Here is a 17,908-nt window from a genome sequence, read left to right as displayed (position 1 = left end):
TGGCAAGCCGTTCCACAGGACTACATCCAGCATCTCTACGATCGTCTCCATGGGAGAATAGCAGCCTGCATTGCTGCGAAAGGTGGATATACACTGTACTAGTGCCGACATTGTGCATGCTCTGTTGCCTGTGTCTATGTGCCTGTGGTTCTGTCAGTGTGATCATGTGATGTATCTGACCCCAGGAATGTGTCAATATAGTTTCCCCTTCCTGGGACAATGAATTCACGGTGTTCTTATTTCAATTTCCAGGAGTGTATGTACGTCTGTCACTTTCCTATATCATCTTACAATAATGCTATGGTGATTGACAGGTAAGAGACATATTTGTTGTCATTACTTTTGAAATGGACATGTGACGTATGTTTGCAGCTTGTATGTCATTAGAATGTTGTATGTTGGTATGGTGGTGCAGCAGGTAATTTTTTACTACTGTGTTATGCAGTTTCTTACTGAATTCTTATTCTAAACTTTAGTATAAAAATTAAGTAATGCAGAACATGACTGCTAACAGCCTTGCCACAGCAGTAACACCGTTCCCATCAGATCACCAAAGTTAAGCACTGTCGGGCTGGGCTAGCACTTGGATGGGTGACCATCCGGTCTGCCGAACGCTGTTGGCAAGCGGGGTACACTCAGCCCTTGTTAGGCAAACTGAGAAGCTACTTGATTGAGAAGCAGCGGCTCCAGTCTCGTAAACTGAGATATTGCCAGGAGAGCGATGTGCTGACCACATGCCCCACCATATCCACATCCAGTGGTGCCTGTGGGCTGAGGATGACATGGCGGCTGATGGATACCATTGGGACTTCCAAAGCCTGTTTGGACGGAGTTAGAACATACTGATATTACCTTATAAAAAAAACTCTATCACCCACAAAAGGCATCTGAAAGCACACATATTTCAGTGGTATGCAGCTAGGGAGTCAACGAAAAGATAGTGCCACTAAATATTAGCTCTCTAATGCAGTAAAGAAATTATTTATTATAGTTATAGGTGTGATATGTTCCTGACTTTTTTTGTAAATATGTACTTGATTACTTACGCCTAGATCACATATATTATATAGGAGGAGTTGTTAGAGAGAAGAAATTTTAATCTGTGGTGGAGCATATTGTTGCTGTCAAAATTTCTTTGGTTTGATTAACAAAATACCACTATTTTTTCAACTATAAAATCTTGTTGAAAATAAATCAATCAATGAATGAGTACAGTGCAGGGCATCTGCTTGTTCCGCAATATCATAAACAGATTGGTCAAAACATTCAGGTGATTGGTCATGATACATCCTGTTAAGGAAGTTGTGTCCAAGACAGCTTGGAGTACAGTTGCTCAGTATTACACATATGTTCCCTTATCACACTGTCATAATTAGGGAAGACGTCAATCATCTTCCTCTCAGTTGAATAATTGTTGTTTTTTAAGTGGTGAAAATAACAAGGCACCCTGTGAAACAATACTAAATGCTGCCTCTGAAAGTTATTTGGAACATGTAGTTCAGAAGCCCAGTCATGATGGAAATATATTAGACTGCTAAAATCTAGGCTCAATGACTCACACAGCAGAATACTAGTTTTTATACAGTTTGAAGGTACATTACTTCACCAGCAAAAATATCCTAGTACAAGAATCTTCATTGAATGAAAAACATTGACAAATTTCATCCACACAAAGTTATCACAACAGTATCATCATTATATAATTGTAAAGAGGTTAAACACATCCATATAAAGGTATATGCTCCATTTGCATAGGACAGGGGCATGTATCCCATTCACAACACCGCAACATAGTGGATCAAAGAATTAGTTATTGACACAGTATTCATGTTTGTTTATATGAACCATCATTTAGTCTTGAACATGACAAACAATATATTTGTACCTGGAGAATGGATGAAATTTTAAAAACTCCATTCACTGGTACATGAAAAATTGATAATATTTTGCTAATGGAATGGTGACTTTAACAAGATTATTCACAACCAAAGATTGCAAATGTGCAAGCTTTATTGACAATTGAATTGGTTCTTTGATAACACAAAGATGTAAGAACAAAATTCTCTGTCATTATATTCTGTTGCTTTATCTACAATAATGCCCTTTCCACAGATACACAATTATATTAAAATTGATGAATGTTTATGTCAAACCTGATGAAGGTCAAATCATTTGCATAATGATTTTTCTGATAAGTTAAGTGTAGTAGCAGTTAACAATTTTTAGAGCACGTTTACATACTGGGACATACATAATGTTCATGTGTGACATGCAGTTTATATCTCATCACATTTAACAGTCACTTAATGCTTACAGCAAAAGCTGTGTAACTGCATTGGTCTGCAGAAGGCTTTGTTGCAAGTTGTAGTTGAAACTAATGTGCATGAACAGTACAAGTGATGATAATTTTGTACCAGATGAAAACACAGTCCCTGGTACGATGGTGGGTTCTTTGGTTTACTCTGGGAGAAGACTGAGTGGATACTATAACACATAAAATATTAGTTATTTATTACAACGTAGATAAGAATATTTACACAACTTTTTACAGTCAATTTCCACAGGAATGTCATGAGTATTTACAACAGTCTCTGAACACTGAAATGTCACTAGATACAGACAAAATACAGGTGTCTCCACCAGAGTACATTTAACAATAATTGTTACTTTTAGTTCTACCTATGACATTCATTACATTGCTGGCCTACTAGAAGATGATGCTGTCATCTTAGTCAATGATTGAAAACTGTGCAGAGTAGTCCTGTGCTTCGCTGTAAGTAGATAAGAGGATATGGCAGTGTAGCAAAAAATTTATGGTTATGGCTACACTGGTGTGTCTCATTACTTGATGCAGCTTACAGTGACTATCGTTTCTTGTGGTTGTGTTGCGAGGTACCAACCTTGCTTTGGAACCTCGCTCTTCAGATGATAGCACAGATAAAGTATCTATCTCATCAATAAAGAGAAATAATGCCTATAATTATGTTAAAAACATATAAGACCACACTGATAGTAGATGAGAAAATTTCAAAGTGTGCATGATATTGTAGTACTTTAGTTGCAAAAGTTGGAAACAGGGTGGTGCATAAGCACGTAAGACTCATAACTTATTTTAAATTGTGATACTTACATGCTTTAATGTTGTCCTAATGAAAAGTTTTTACCTGATCACATTAAGAAGAGAATGGAAATGCTTTTCTGTATTAATCTTGTTCCTGAGGAGCAATAAATTAAGCTTCCTCTACCCTTTATTGCATCCATTTAATTTCACAAAACCTTTCTTATTTTACAGAATGATCATAATCCAGATGTGACCTCAAAGAGTGGATTCACTCCTCTCCATATTGCAGCTCACTATGGAAATGAAAATATAGCAAATCTTCTTCTCAGTAGAGGTGCTGATGTTAATTACTCTGCTAAGGTTAGTATTTAATGAAAGTATTAGTTTGAAATTATGTATGACCTGCTACACATTTCATTTCTATGAGTAAATACCTGTCTGCACAAGTAATTATTATTATTTCCTATGGTCTTACAAACACATGCTACAGCTGATAAAAACAGTGCAACTTCTTAGATGCTAAGTAATTTAAATTCTCATTGGTGGCTTGCCACACTGTTGTGATTGTGAATTGTTATATCTGAGGCAGAGATATATTAAATCCCTAGTAATAAAAAGCTGCTTCTGGCCTGTTAGGAGTATCAGATATTTACTGTTAGACGTCATTTGACTGTAAGTGTGTCTGGAAGCTACAAAGCGCAGATGTTTAAAGTCTGCAGCATCTGACTTCCAGTTCAGGTTCTTCTAAATATAAACATCAAAGAATTTAGAGTTATTGATTTTCCGACATGTATTATTTCTGATACTGTTGTCTGGCCTGATTCAGAATTGAACTGTGTGTAATGTATCTTATCTGAGTTCAGTGGCAATCCATTTGCAGAGAACCTCTTGGATACAAAAAGAACAAGAGTTGATCCAATAGCAATACCTGCAGTATATTTCTACTGATTATTCACTATTCTGAAGATGCTGTTTTATTGTGCAGACTATGTGGGTCTCTGAATGTGACATGTGCGTTCATATAGTTAGGAAGAAACCAGTCACCGACAAGATCTCGGATACCATACCACCGCAAGTGAGCATTTCACTTCTTTAGAAGAACTCTATAAACTACACAATCAGATGCACTTTACAAGTTACAGAAAATACCAGTTAGCAGCATTTTCTCACATAAATTCTGTATAATCAAATTCATGATCGCACGTTCTGTGGAGAAACCCATCTAAAATCCTAACTGGGACTAGGTACCTCATTTTGGTATAGATGTGCTACTGTTCTTGCATACATATACTTTTCTAGTAGCTTTGAGAAGGAGGTAAGCAGAAAGACTGGTTGGTAATTATAATATCTGTCTTACTACCTTTATTGAGAAGGCACCTGCATTATTAGTTGGGAATTTGTAGGACACCCCTTGACAGGTCAGGGGTGCAGTACACAAAGGAAGCAGGTACTTGGGTAGCAGAGTACTCATGGAATGCACATGAGGGCCTTTCAGGCTAGGCGGTAGTTTGAAGTACACTTATGAACACTCACCAGTTGATATGGAGCAAGGGAAGTCAGACCATGTTGAGAGTAAAGAACCTTTGACTGTCAAAATTTTATCAGTAAATTGTCAAAGTATTCATAACAAAGTTCCTGAATTTACTGCCCTTCAGGAAAGTTCTTGCAAGCAAATTATTCTCGGGACCAAGAGCTGGCTGCAACTCAATATGGAAAGCTCCGAGACATTTAGTGAGTCGTGGTGGAATGTCGAAATGTATATAAAAAAGACAGATAAGAGACCATAGGAGGGGGAGTGTTCATTGCTGCTGACAAAAATATTGTGTCTATTGAGGTTGAAGCTTTCTAACAGTGGAGTGATCTGGTCAAGTACAACAGGTCTAAAAGAAACCAGGTTAATTGTTGGATGTTTTTACTGGCCAACCAATTTTGATATCACAGTTCTTGAGTCATTCAAAGAAAGTCTTTGGTCAGTAGTGCATAAATACCCAGATCATGAGATACTAGTTGGAGGCAACTAGTTGTGGAATAAATCCTTTGACAATGTAGAAAACACACACACACACACACACACACACACACACACACACACACACGCGCTCATTCACTCACTGTGTGCACCTCTAATGTGGGTGTGCAGGTGTTTGTGTGCATATGATAGTGTCAAAGGATTTCTTCCAAAAGCTAGCAAAGCTTTATTCTTTTTTGTGTGTGCCTGTTGATGACTCAATGCTTCTGCTGTTTGCCGAGTTGTGTCTATTACTCCCAAATAAAAAAACATCTTAATTGTTTACCAAAAACTGTGATGCTTGTTGCTAGCTGGAGCCACAGCCTAGTCAGTAGTTCAACATCTGAAATTTCTTCCTTCCACACATATACTTATCTATTGTCAAAAATCTGTAAGTAATTTTCATCAATCAGTCAAACTTATCTGTCCAGATGATTATTGATAATGATGACAGTAAAATGTGAGATGATAAACTGAAGATTAGATATTAAATTCTGTCTTTCAAAATTCTTTCACTGAATATCACAACACAGTTCCTACTTCTTATCTTCAAACACATGAGAAGGAAATGGTGCATATAGAAATAAATGAGCATGAAGCTGAAAGACAAATGAAGAAGGCAACAGAGCCAGGCCAGTGGACCTGATGGGGTTTTCATTAAACTTAGTTCTCCCAGAAATGTGATAATTTACAAAATCATTAGTTGAATACTCTTTGTCAGTCTGAGGTGCTTACCAAGTTATTTATAGAGAACATGCAAAATTTTGTGGACTGGCAAGACAGCCAATCCACAAGGACTGGGGGCCGAAGGGCACACGTTTAAGCTCATGCAGGCTGGCGTGAGGTCTGGAACAGGTCAGGGATATGAGACTAGCAAAAATAGTACGTATCTGTTGGAATACTTAACTTTAATCCATAATTGGTGAACATCGCTCTTGACGGTACATGTTTTACAGCATCAATAGTAACTGGTAATGGCGCCTTGCTAGGTCGTAGCAAATGACGTAGCTGAAGGCTATGCTAACTATCGTCTCGGCAAATGAGAGCGTAATTTGTCAGTGAACCATCGCTAGCAAAGTCTGCTGTACAACTGGGGTGAGTGCTAGGAAGTCTCTCTAGACCTGCCGTGTGGCGGCGCTCGGTGTGCAATCACTGATAGTGGCAACACGCGGGTCCGACGTATACTAACGGACCGCGGCCGATTTAAAGGCTACCACCTAGCAAGTGTGGTATCTGGCGGTGACACCACACAAAATACAGTCACATGATTTGTCTCAAGATTCTTTGGTCAACTTAGGAGTGTTGTCGAAAGGTTCATCAAATTTCAGTGGAAGACATTGCAAGAAAGGCACTTTGTTAGGCAAGAAACATGTAACTTTATCAAACTTTTGTGTTATGACCATGAAGGCAAAATTAGAGAAACAGACAGGGGTAATGAGAATGAGATTTTCACTCTGCAGCGGAGTGTGCGCTGATATGAAACTTCCTGGCAGATTAAAACTGTGTGTCGGACCGAGACTTGAACTCGAGACCTTTGCTTTCTTGAGCAAGTGCTCTACCAACTGAGCTACCCAAGCATGACTCACGACCTGTTCTCAGCTTTAATTCCACCAGTACTGCTGTTTGCCGAGTTGTGTCTAGAGTACTTGCCCGCGAAAGGCAAAGGTCCCAAGTTCGAGTCTCGGTCCGGCACACAGTTTTAATCTGCCAGGAAGTTTCAGACAGGGGTAATGACAATCTTCCCACTCACCACCTGTGAATGGCACGGAGGGTGAAATGATTCAGTGTGCTGTGTCTCTGTGCAACATTCCGAACTGTGGCTTGTGAAATACAGATATGAATGTAGATTTGTGATTTATCAGACTGATAAAAGTGTCATGTTGACAGTTTTTTATTGAGAAAGGAAATTTGGTGTGTAACATGAAGCCAACATGTGGATAAGTTACTGGGAAAAGCTCATTTCAGTCTGTTATGTATTTAAAAGTTGTGTTAGTATATTGTCATTAAAAATGAAACTATGTTCAAATCAGAAAAGGAAGCTAAGTGACATATTAAAAAAATCCGGTATATGCTGTCAGGAAGCAAAAAGATGCCCACAAGCAAGAGGTACAAAATGCCAAAGTTTCCTCCCTGTGTCCCTGTAACAGAAAAGAGGTAGATATACTTAATGATAATACAAAAACCCACTGGGTTGATGGAGAGATGGTATGTCAGGATGATCAAGCATTTTTGTCACAATTTATTTGTTCATATCTCTGCTACCATTTTGTAAATTTGATGATTCAGGTACTCTGAAAATGTATATCTCATTTAACTAAATGCTAATAATATTCGCAGCACAACATAACACCACTTCATGTAGCAGCCAAATGGGGCAAGACCAATATGGTATCCTTACTTTTGGGGAAAGGTGCTAACATTGAATCAAAAACACGAGATGGACTGACACCACTGCACTGTGCTGCCCGTTCAGGCCATGAACAGGTAGTTGACATGATGCTAGAGCGAGGGGCACCAATAAGTTCAAAGACCAAGGTATGCTGTATATGGATACTTGACATTAAGGACAACAATAACATATTTTTATAACGATAATACATTCTTCACATTACTAACTTTTCAGAATGGACTGGCACCTTTGCACATGGCATCACAAGGGGACCATGTTGATGCAGCAAGAATTCTCTTGTACCATCGTGCACCAGTTGATGAAGTGACTGTAGACTACCTTACTGCCCTGCATGTTGCAGCTCACTGTGGTCACGTGCGAGTAGCTAAGCTACTACTGGATCGCAAAGCTGACCCAAATGCCAGAGCACTCAATGGATTCACTCCTCTCCACATTGCTTGCAAGAAAAATCGCATAAAGGTGGTTGAGCTGCTCCTGAAACATGGTGCATCCATTGAAGCAACAACTGAGGTTTGTTACTAGATATATTAAATTGTTTTTGTATATACCATATTTACTGAAGTATAAGACAACCCTGAATATAAGACAACAACCCTTTTTTTTAAGAAGGTTCATGAGAAAAAATTATGCTCTTACATATTCTTACTAGTCAAAATTACAAACTTCTATTGACCTAAGGTAGCTGCCTAAAAAGTTGCTATTACACCTACATTAAATTTATGCCATTTATTGGACTTCTAAATTTTGATAATACAAGGAGAAATAAAAAAACAAAAAAATGTTTATGTTAATTTTTATTTTCACTGCCTCTTTTGTGTAGCCTGTCTGTGGTACCACTATATTTGATAATCATCATCATCCTAACAGGACAGCTGTGAAACTTATGTCTTCATTCTCACAAATATTTGGCTGTTTCTCACAGATATGTTGCAATTTCCTTTTTCTTTTTTAATTTTTTTTTTATGTTTTTTAACACACAGTGGATTTCACATCTGTACTGACATGAGAATGTTACAATATTTTTTGTTACAAAAACATATTGTCTGCCTGGTACTTACTCAATGATTGTGTAGATTCCGCAGCTGATACACACCCTATCTTGTCCATCTCACCTCATGGTAAACTTTGATAACATTTCTACACAAAACACGTAAGTACACCACTGGCCGCAGTCTAGACTTTTAGCATCTCCTGCAGAAATTTATACTGTTGTTGAGTACTTGGCCAATTGTAAAGTCAATTCGATTCCTGGTACAAACTGATTCAGGCAAATTGCAGTCAGACATGTTAGATGTCCATAAAAAGCCAAAGTATGCAGTACGGTTCCCATGGTTGGCAGCAAGACAAAATTTGTTTCCTGCTCACCACTCCTCTCCCCACATTGGTTATAGTTCTCAGCTAAGCTCATGTCAGCTTTCTCTCACCAAACCTTCCATAGTGCTGTGCTTGAGCAGCAGTGAAACAAGGACAGCTGTATGTTCTAGGGTGCAGGTTACATTAAACAACAGCAACTAATACATAAATAAATGATCACAATCATGATTTATTCCAATTGTCGAATCTTCACTCAGCCTGGAATCTAAAGCTGTCTGCTGGAACCACTCACTCCACAATGGGTCTTTCTGCTGTAATTTATTGTTGTGGTAACAGTTGCAATCAATTTAATGTGATTTGTTTCATTTGTTAGGCATTCAGTTCTGGATTAATTTTCTTTCTCGTTTCATCTGAATGTCACCATCTTGTTCTAAAGTGGATTAAACACTGGTAATTTTTTTCTTGGGTATTCTGATACAGGAAGAGCTACCAAATTTTCATTTGCAAGGCACTTTGTAAATTATTAGTTTCTCATAACCAAATAAAACACTGACTTCAATTCAGAATCATGTAATGGTTTTTGAAGTACAAGTACGAAGTACTGTTTTGAAGTACAACAATGAAGTACAACTTTCATTGTTACCTTCACTTAAAAATCAGCATAAATGTATATATCTGGTATCCACACATGTATGAGAACTCCTATTGAAAAACTATTCAAATACGACAAACATTTATGAGTTGATAGCTTTAATGCTATTCATCCACATTGTGACATAGTGGATGATGTTTTTCCCCTTTTCTTATATGTGGCAAAGATCTTTGATACAGTGTGTCTTGAAACATTGAAAATTTCTGCTCTCTTGGATATGGAAGCACCTACCATATGAGCATGAACAATTTGTCCACAGCCAATTTAATGCTACTTTCTCCTGTATTTCACAAAATTGTCAATTTTTTAAATAGAGCATTAGATTGTTGTAGTGCCTAGTTCATAGTTCCTCATGTATCCATCCATTGCACTAGTGCTGCAAGTCAAATGTCATGTGATTGATTGAACAGGATTGATACTTTATTGAGTGCTTCTGTGTGCTGGGAAATTTCAAGCCTATTTGAATGAAGGTATTATTTGTTAAGCTTTACACATCGGAATTTTTCAAAATAAATGTGTATGAAACCCTAATAGCTTCATCTGTAAATCTGAGAGGACCCCTATATTAATCTGTTAAATGGTGTAAAACCATTTACCTATTTTTTGAATGACAAATATGGGAAAAAAAGTCTTCTTATAATCAGGTGAATATGGTAAAGGCATAGAAAGGATATAAAATCAATTTTGCTTTAAGTTTGCTCCTGTACCATTACCAGAAATCCTTTCCCTTTATCAAACTCCTTCTCCTCTCTTATTACAATTACCAGGAACTGATAATCAAAATTGTATTTCATTGCACAAACTGCTTAAATATTTCTCTCTCTCTCAGTAATTTTTATTGCTCTGGTGACTGTCTCATATTGAATTTATAAGAATAAACTCTAAAATTCAAATTATTTGTGGAGTTAAACCTTATTAATGGACCAAACGTGATGATGGGGTGGGGGCTGAGGTAGAACTAAGACTGAGGAAATGTAGATAGATGAAAATAAGTGAGAATTGGCTGGGAGAGAGGACAGGCTAAGAATGATGCTGTTATTTCATCATTTTATCCTGGTACTCATTCCCTGGGCTTGTTCATAATATAAATTGTTCATGCTATAAACAGCATGTTATCATTTCACATGTAGCATGATTCCTCATCCCTGTCCTCAACAAACATTATATTTTGTAGCTTGTGTACCTGTTTGTCTCTGTATGTTATATATCATGTTGGTACAGTGTGAGCTACATTGTATTAATATTCCCTCCTCTTTCTCCAATCCCTTTCTGTGTGTACGTTCCCAATGATATTTGGGAATTCGTGATAGTAAAAATAGTAACAGTGGTTGTAAGCAACTATATGTGTGATGTAGGCTGAAGCAGAGGTTGTAAAGATGACTTTGAGGTGTCAAAGGCATGAAAAAATCCTAAGCTGTTTCCTTAAAGCTCAATTGCCATATTACTCGTAAAGACTATTTTCTGACCAAGAAAAAACAGAATTGTTAAATTTGTTTTATTCATCAAATAATGTACAATTTTCAAATAATTTGTTTTATTACACAGGGAGCATGTCAAGATTTAAAATGAACATTTCTTTAAATTAGAGGAATACAGAAGTTTTATGCTGTTTTCCACACATTACTGTGATACAGTGACACAGTAATGTGTCACCTGCTGCATTCTCAGTCTGCAGCAAAATATACAGTTTTGTTATTCAAACTCTGTCTACATCATGCATGAATTATTTGGTAAAACTATAGCACTTTTCAACTAGAAAAGTAAAGATCAATCTTGTCAGTGAATCAACCTCAATGTTCCATATATTCCACCGTTAAGATTATCATAATTTTTCAATCCCATACATTCTGGTATCTGGGCATACAGTTTGAACATTGAATGAAAGGTTAAAATTTCCTCTGTAACAAATGCTATAATAAAGCTGGAAGTAGAAAGTTCCAGACTTACAGCAATATTTGTGCAAGAAAAAGAAGAGCTCTTAAATGCACAGGGAAGAAATGGTTAATATTTTCAAATTTTTTAACAGTGAATGAAGGAACACCCTTCATTTGGCAACACACATGTTCTTAATAATTGTCTTCTGGTTATAGTTTTGCAAGGTTTGTTGAATTCTTTGGAAGATGGACCCATAACGTATAACTGACTCAAAGTAACTGTGATGCACTGTAATACTGATGTCCATGTTCTTGGACAAAATTTGCAGTGCAAATTTATTTTTTAAATAGTCTGTGTGAACCTTCTGATGTACATTTTAGTCAATATTTAGGCCTAAAAACTTCATTTGTTTAGCTTCTGTCATTTCCTGATCATTGCAAGCTGTTTTTATGTCACCCAGTTTCAGTGATATAGTTTGAACTCATTAAGAAATCTAGGTAATGCTTTTAGTTCTGTCCATTTTGATGGAACCAGGATGCAAGCTTTCCCAAAGTATTTTCAACACTTTTTGTAAATTCATTTTCATTCACAATTAATATTTCATCTGCAGATGAAATGTAATGAATGTAGACAGTAACTCATAGCTTATTTTCATAGAATATGAAGAGATGGATATTCAATTTCAGACTATGTGGGACCACCATAAATGAAAGTTTCATGGTGAATAAAAAAAAAGATATAAAATTATTTGAGAAGAATTTATTGAAACTGTTAAAAATTGTAGTTTTCTGTCCTTGTGTTTTCATGTTTCAGCCAATTATGAATTGAAATTCTTAATTTTATTAATTACATATGTACAGAGGACACTGATAAATAGCAAAGTAACCTAACTCCAATTGATAATTGAAAGTATGAGGTAAGAGCCACAGATGAAGATACTATTTTGTTTAAAGTATGAAAATACAGTTTGTTGTATTAATTTATGTTCTGTTTGTCATCCTTCTTTCTCCTTTATGTGCTACAAGTTTTTATAGTAATGGTGAAATAGCCTATGATGGGTTCATTTGATATTCAGAAGTTGGTAATGATCATTGAAAAAGTTTTGAGTTATATATCTTTCCTTGTAAGCATAATATACAGTGACAGAGTAATGAAAAAAGCAGTTACACAAGACATGAAATATTTATCTTACGCGAACATTACATTTTTCAGTAGTGCGTGTTGCACCAGTTTGAAACTTTCATTTATGAACATATTTCCGTTAGTTGTTGATATAAAGCCTGTATAAAGAGAGATTTTTAAGATGCTGATTGTATTTTCTCTATATTGATTGACACGAACAGTTGAAAAAAAAGGTTTGACAAACCTGCAACATCCCTTGTCTTTGATGTTAAGCTTAGGTAATGGGGGATTTGTGAGAACCACAATTTTACCACAGATGCTTGTGGTTGCAGACTTCCAAGGATTTGTAAGGATCACATATGTTTTTGCAAATTCTTCATATGTACCTTTTATTGGTATGAAGGTAAAGTACAGAGACTGAAGCAGCAAAGAAAAACCCACAAGCAGTAATGATCAGGTTTACATGATTAGTACTGGATCAGCGCATATTGTATTCAGTGAAGATTTTTTTTTTTTTTTTTTTTTTTCTTCCAGTGGGCGAATCATATTTCATATTCTGTGAATACTACAGAGGGTTCTAAGGATGTGGGAGAAAGCCAAGGATATCCATCTCCTTTAAATGCAATACAATACAATGACTTAACTGTCACTACTGTGCCAGTATTAATTATATTATATGCAGGGTGTCCATAATTAAAGTTCCAGTTTCAAAATACTGTAGAAAGAGAATACCTGTTCAGAATGATGTCAGACTTCAACAGCAGATTACTGAAGTGATGGGAAAATCATGGGAAAAATATTAATGAAAATTTGATCAGTAGATAGTCTGTAAGTGTCAAAATATGCATACCAACAGGTGCACAGCACATAGCTGTTCCTCAATTTGCATCCGAGATGCCCAGCATGACTGTCTCTGTGAAGGATCACATGCTGCTGGTAAAGCTCTTTTACAGGAATAGTGACTGTCCTCCAGCAGCCCCGCAGAATTTCATGACAGTCAAGTATATGAAAGTGTCTGCTGAGGGTCTGGAGAAAATGATTAAAAATTACAAACGACAGGTTCCTTTGAAGTGCAGTGTGGCAGAGGGAGCAAAGCAGATGATCTGACATCTATCAAAGATGTGATCACAACATTGCAGGACAGGGAATGACCTGAATGTTGGACATGCCTGTGAGCATAGTGCATGAAATCCTATGAAACATCCTTCCCTACTATCCATATAAAATCACCCATGTTCAGGAGTTGCTTCCTGATGACCTTCCAGCAAGACAAATGTTCACTCTGGAATTTCTTGCTCATATTGAAGTGGACAATGAATGACAATGTAACATTCTGTGAACATTATGAACATCTCCAAGGATATGTCAATATCCAGAATTGCAAAATGTGGGCAATGGAAAATTCACACACACATCAACTGGTTCGACTTAATTATTTAAAGGTGACTATGTGGTGCTGCTCGATTGCATCATTTATCATAGGGCTGTATTTTTTTGAGAAGATGAGTCCTTCGGTTCTGTTACCTGTACCATCACTGATAAACTCTATGAGAGTCTTTTGTGCACTAGCCTCATTCCAACCCTTCAACAGTGTGGATGTGTGGGTAGGATCATTTTTATGCAAAAATGACACTCCTCTACACATTGCACAGCCAGTGAAGAGGCTGTTGCAGAGACATTTCAGAAATGCTAGAATTATCAGCCATCATTTGCCTACAGCCTGGCCATCCAGGTAACCTGATCTTGATATGTGTGACTTCTGGCTGTGGAGTTATCTGAAATATGTTGTGTCCAGTGCTCCACATTTGAACATAGTTGAACTGAAGGCACTCATTGTGCAACAAATTCTGAACATTACCCCTGAGACACTCTGATCTGTTGTGAAACATGCTGTTTCTCAAGTTCAATGTGTGCCAGGAAACTGTAGACAGCATAATGAGCATGTTTTGCACCACTCTCACAACATTTGGAAACAAATGCCATCTTGCTTTTTATGCTGTTTTCAGCCTCAGGACACTTACAAACTGATTTTTCTCATCCAATGTGGTATGATCTTTCTGTGGTGGATGGGCTTACCTGACTAACTGTTGACTGCCACATCTGTGCAGTCATGCACACTGAACAGTACAGATGGTGAATGTGCAATTCAAACCATAGCCATCATATTGTGATTCATCTGTCATTTGTAGCTGACCCATTTACATTAATACACTTACAGTGTCATATATTGACACATCCCCCCCCCTCCCCCCATGACAGTTCTCCCTGTGTCAGTAACATACGGTTCAAATTCATTCTGAGAAGTGGTTCTCTTTCTACAGTGTTTTGAAACTTTAATTATGGACACCATGTACAATATGCTAATTTTAAGAGTTCCTACAATAATATTCATCAGTGGATTAGAACATGTTGCCTGACAGAGTGCACTTCAGTTCTCTCTTAAACATCATTATATTTCCCACAAAATTTGCAACATTCTCTGACAGGAGACTCAATAGACATGCCCTTTTATGTCTCATTCCTATCTGTACAAATTTTAAGCCCTTGAAGTCTTTGTAGAGGTTGTTTTCAGCCTTAGTATATTATAACAGCACGTTGCATTATGGTTTTAAGAGGGGAGTAATATTGATAATAAGAAAGGTATTAATGAATATATGTATTCTTGAACAGTTGCCAAAACACCAAGTTTAATTTTAATTTAATAAAGACATCTGTGAAGGAAGTTCTGAAAGTAACACTAGATATAATTCTTATAAAACATGCTCCTTTAAGCTGGATTCCCCAAAACTGATTCTGTAGTTGATCAGTGAATGGAATTTTGTGGAATAAACTGAGTTCTTTATTTTTAAAACACTTATAGCTGTGCTAATGGGTACTATAAATCTACCTGAACTAATGCACACTGTTAATTATAAGGTGCAGGTTAGGGAATTTATGTTATGATCTATCTGCTGTCTCAGAAACTAAACACTATCTAATCAGTGTAATTCATAGTTCATTGCATAGCTTCTGGTGTTTGAATTATGTGTACCACATCTTTTAAGAATAATAACAAAATAATAATAATAATAATAATAATAATAATAATAATAAATAATAATAATAATTCGTTGTTCTAGCACCATGAGCTGATGCTTTCAAATAGATCATTAACTGCCTTTTATGTAAGAGGACTGCTACTGTTTTTTTTTTAATTTCTAGAAGTACCATTCTATCATCTGCATAAATAGCAAAATTGACATCTTTTAACAATGCTGTTGGAAGATAATTTGTGTGTATTAGAAGTACTGAACTATTCAAAATAGAATCCTGGTTTACATCATGTCAGCATGTCTGTTGCTATCTGATGGACATGGAATTGATTCATACTGTTTTATAGCATACAGACAGGACAAAAATCTTGAATCTACTGTGACTACCATTCCATGATATTTTAACTTTGGTATGATGATGTTACAAATGACTCAGTCACAAATCTCAGATAAGTCACAACATTTTTTTTGTTTGACTGTTCCTCAGTAGCATAGGTCTTAGTTTCAGTTGGAGGAGTGGTGGCAGATGGAGGGCTGTTGTACTTCTGTATTTTGCTTAAGGCATAATAGAAAAAAAACTGTTGTCAAAAAGATATTATGTGTAAGCCCATATCGATCTCAGTACCAATTAGCATTCCAGTTGAATGTTGATACACATAATTCAAAAAGCAAAGCAACAAAAAAAACTGATGCCTTCTGGTCTTGGTTTTAACATCTTTTCAGCTTTTGCTATACAGTTTTTCATTTTTTTAAAATCATCCTAGGGAAATTTCAGTATCATATCATATGCCTGCAGGGGCAATTTCCTTCTTGTCTATTTCTAATCTAAAATAGCATCCCATCTCCAACAATCCACTGTTAACATCATGTTGTACATGATGTTTTGATGATGAAAGTACTTGAAGCTCTTTCAGCAAACAAGATAAAAAGAAATTTGAGATATATGTTATGATAAAAAGTAAACATAATGGCAGTTACGTGTGCAATCATAAGTATACAGTTATGAACAAGCACTTATTAGCTCAAAACTATTATGTATATGTTCATTACTTTCATTTAAAATTATGTGTTAATTTCTTGGTTAGTTAGTTACTGATTGTTAAAAACTCCCTTCAAAAAATTATCATGGTGTTTTTTTTATGTTTACAGTCAGGACTAACACCACTTCATGTAGCAAGCTTCATGGGTTGCATGAATATTGTGATCTATCTCTTGCAACATGATGCAAATCCTGATGTTCCAACAGTTCGTGGGGAGACACCCTTGCATCTGGCAGCAAGAGCCAATCAGACAGATATCATCCGTATTCTTTTAAGGAATGGAGCACAAGTCGATGCCCGGGCAAGAGTGAGTATAAATTCCTTTAGTACAAGTACATTTTACTAACTGTAGTAGGTTTAGATTTTATAAAACATTCAGAAGACAAATAGTTATTGTCCTCAGTATATTAGTTACATTTCTATGGATTCTTTTGCATTGAGAAAATCTGTAAAGCTCACAGGTAAAATCAAAATGACTAACAAATTTATTTGTGATTGCTATGTATCTGAAGATATATTCTGTTGAACTCAAAAGGTTTTAGTGTTTGCAGTTTTTCACTGTTTGAGGTAGTTGATCATCAGCCGAGTTCAAAATGTGTTGTTGAAACTTATTCAATGTCCTCTCAACTTAAACTACTATTCAGCCAAGTGAAAATTCTACATATTTTAGCAATATTCACATTTTTTAAGACACCTCTTTTTAGCATACAGAATATTACTTGAATTAGGCTCTTTCTTTCTCTCTCCTCCTCCTCCACTTTCTACTACTACTACTTCTTCTTCTTCTTCTTCTTCTTTTTCTTCTTGTTGCTCATGTAACACTTACTCCTATTTATGATTCATAGTTTACTTTTTATTTGAATTTCCTCAATCTTCCTCCTACAATCTCACCTGTTTCAATTAAGCTCCCTTTGTTGTAATACTATACCCGATATAGTGTCTCTTTAACTTTAACTTGAGCTAAATTAGCACAGGGAATAAGAATGACCATATTATCATCATTTTTGCATTGTGTGACTGTGTGGCTATGAGTATCACATTTTTTAAAAAAAATTCAGTTACTTACTTGAAGTGGAGACAGTAGCTCCACCTCCACATTTTTGTAAATAAAATTGGAGCATATCTTGGTAGTCATTCACAGGTCAACTACAGTCTGATTAAAATTACTTGACAGTTGACATTTGTCACTTGCTGTTACATTGTTACCACATCGGCTCCTGGCTACCACTTGGTTACAGGTGACACACCAACATGGTGGAACACTTCACAAATGCTGTTATTGTGTAACATGAAGCAATGTCGGAAGTGGCTGCTGTGAGGTACGTTAGAAATATGAGATGCCCTGTCAACTGGTGATTTAAAGTGACTGATGAATGAACTATGACATACAATGC

The 17,908-nt window shown here is 36.3% G+C and overlaps 1 protein-coding gene across 2 annotated transcripts in view; it reads left to right on the top strand.

Moving 5' to 3' along the window:
- The window catches only part of LOC124722875 (ankyrin-3-like), an 898,463-nt gene that overhangs the window by 309,764 nt on the left and 570,791 nt on the right, over window positions 1–17,908 (top strand). For both annotated transcript variants that reach the window (XM_047248010.1, XM_047248011.1), the window contains 4 exons: window positions 3,293–3,421; window positions 7,407–7,604; window positions 7,693–7,989; window positions 16,624–16,821. In XM_047248010.1, coding sequence (XP_047103966.1) covers window positions 3,293–3,421; window positions 7,407–7,604; window positions 7,693–7,989; window positions 16,624–16,821 — 822 coding nt within the window. The remainder of the gene's footprint in view (window positions 1–3,292; window positions 3,422–7,406; window positions 7,605–7,692; window positions 7,990–16,623; window positions 16,822–17,908) is intronic.

This window comes from Schistocerca piceifrons, chromosome X (assembly GCF_021461385.2).
Source record: "Schistocerca piceifrons isolate TAMUIC-IGC-003096 chromosome X, iqSchPice1.1, whole genome shotgun sequence".
NCBI classification, from domain to species: Eukaryota; Metazoa; Arthropoda; class Insecta; order Orthoptera; family Acrididae; genus Schistocerca; species Schistocerca piceifrons.
Note: the sequence above shows the minus strand (reverse complement) of the source record. Positions and strands in the feature narration are given on the sequence as shown.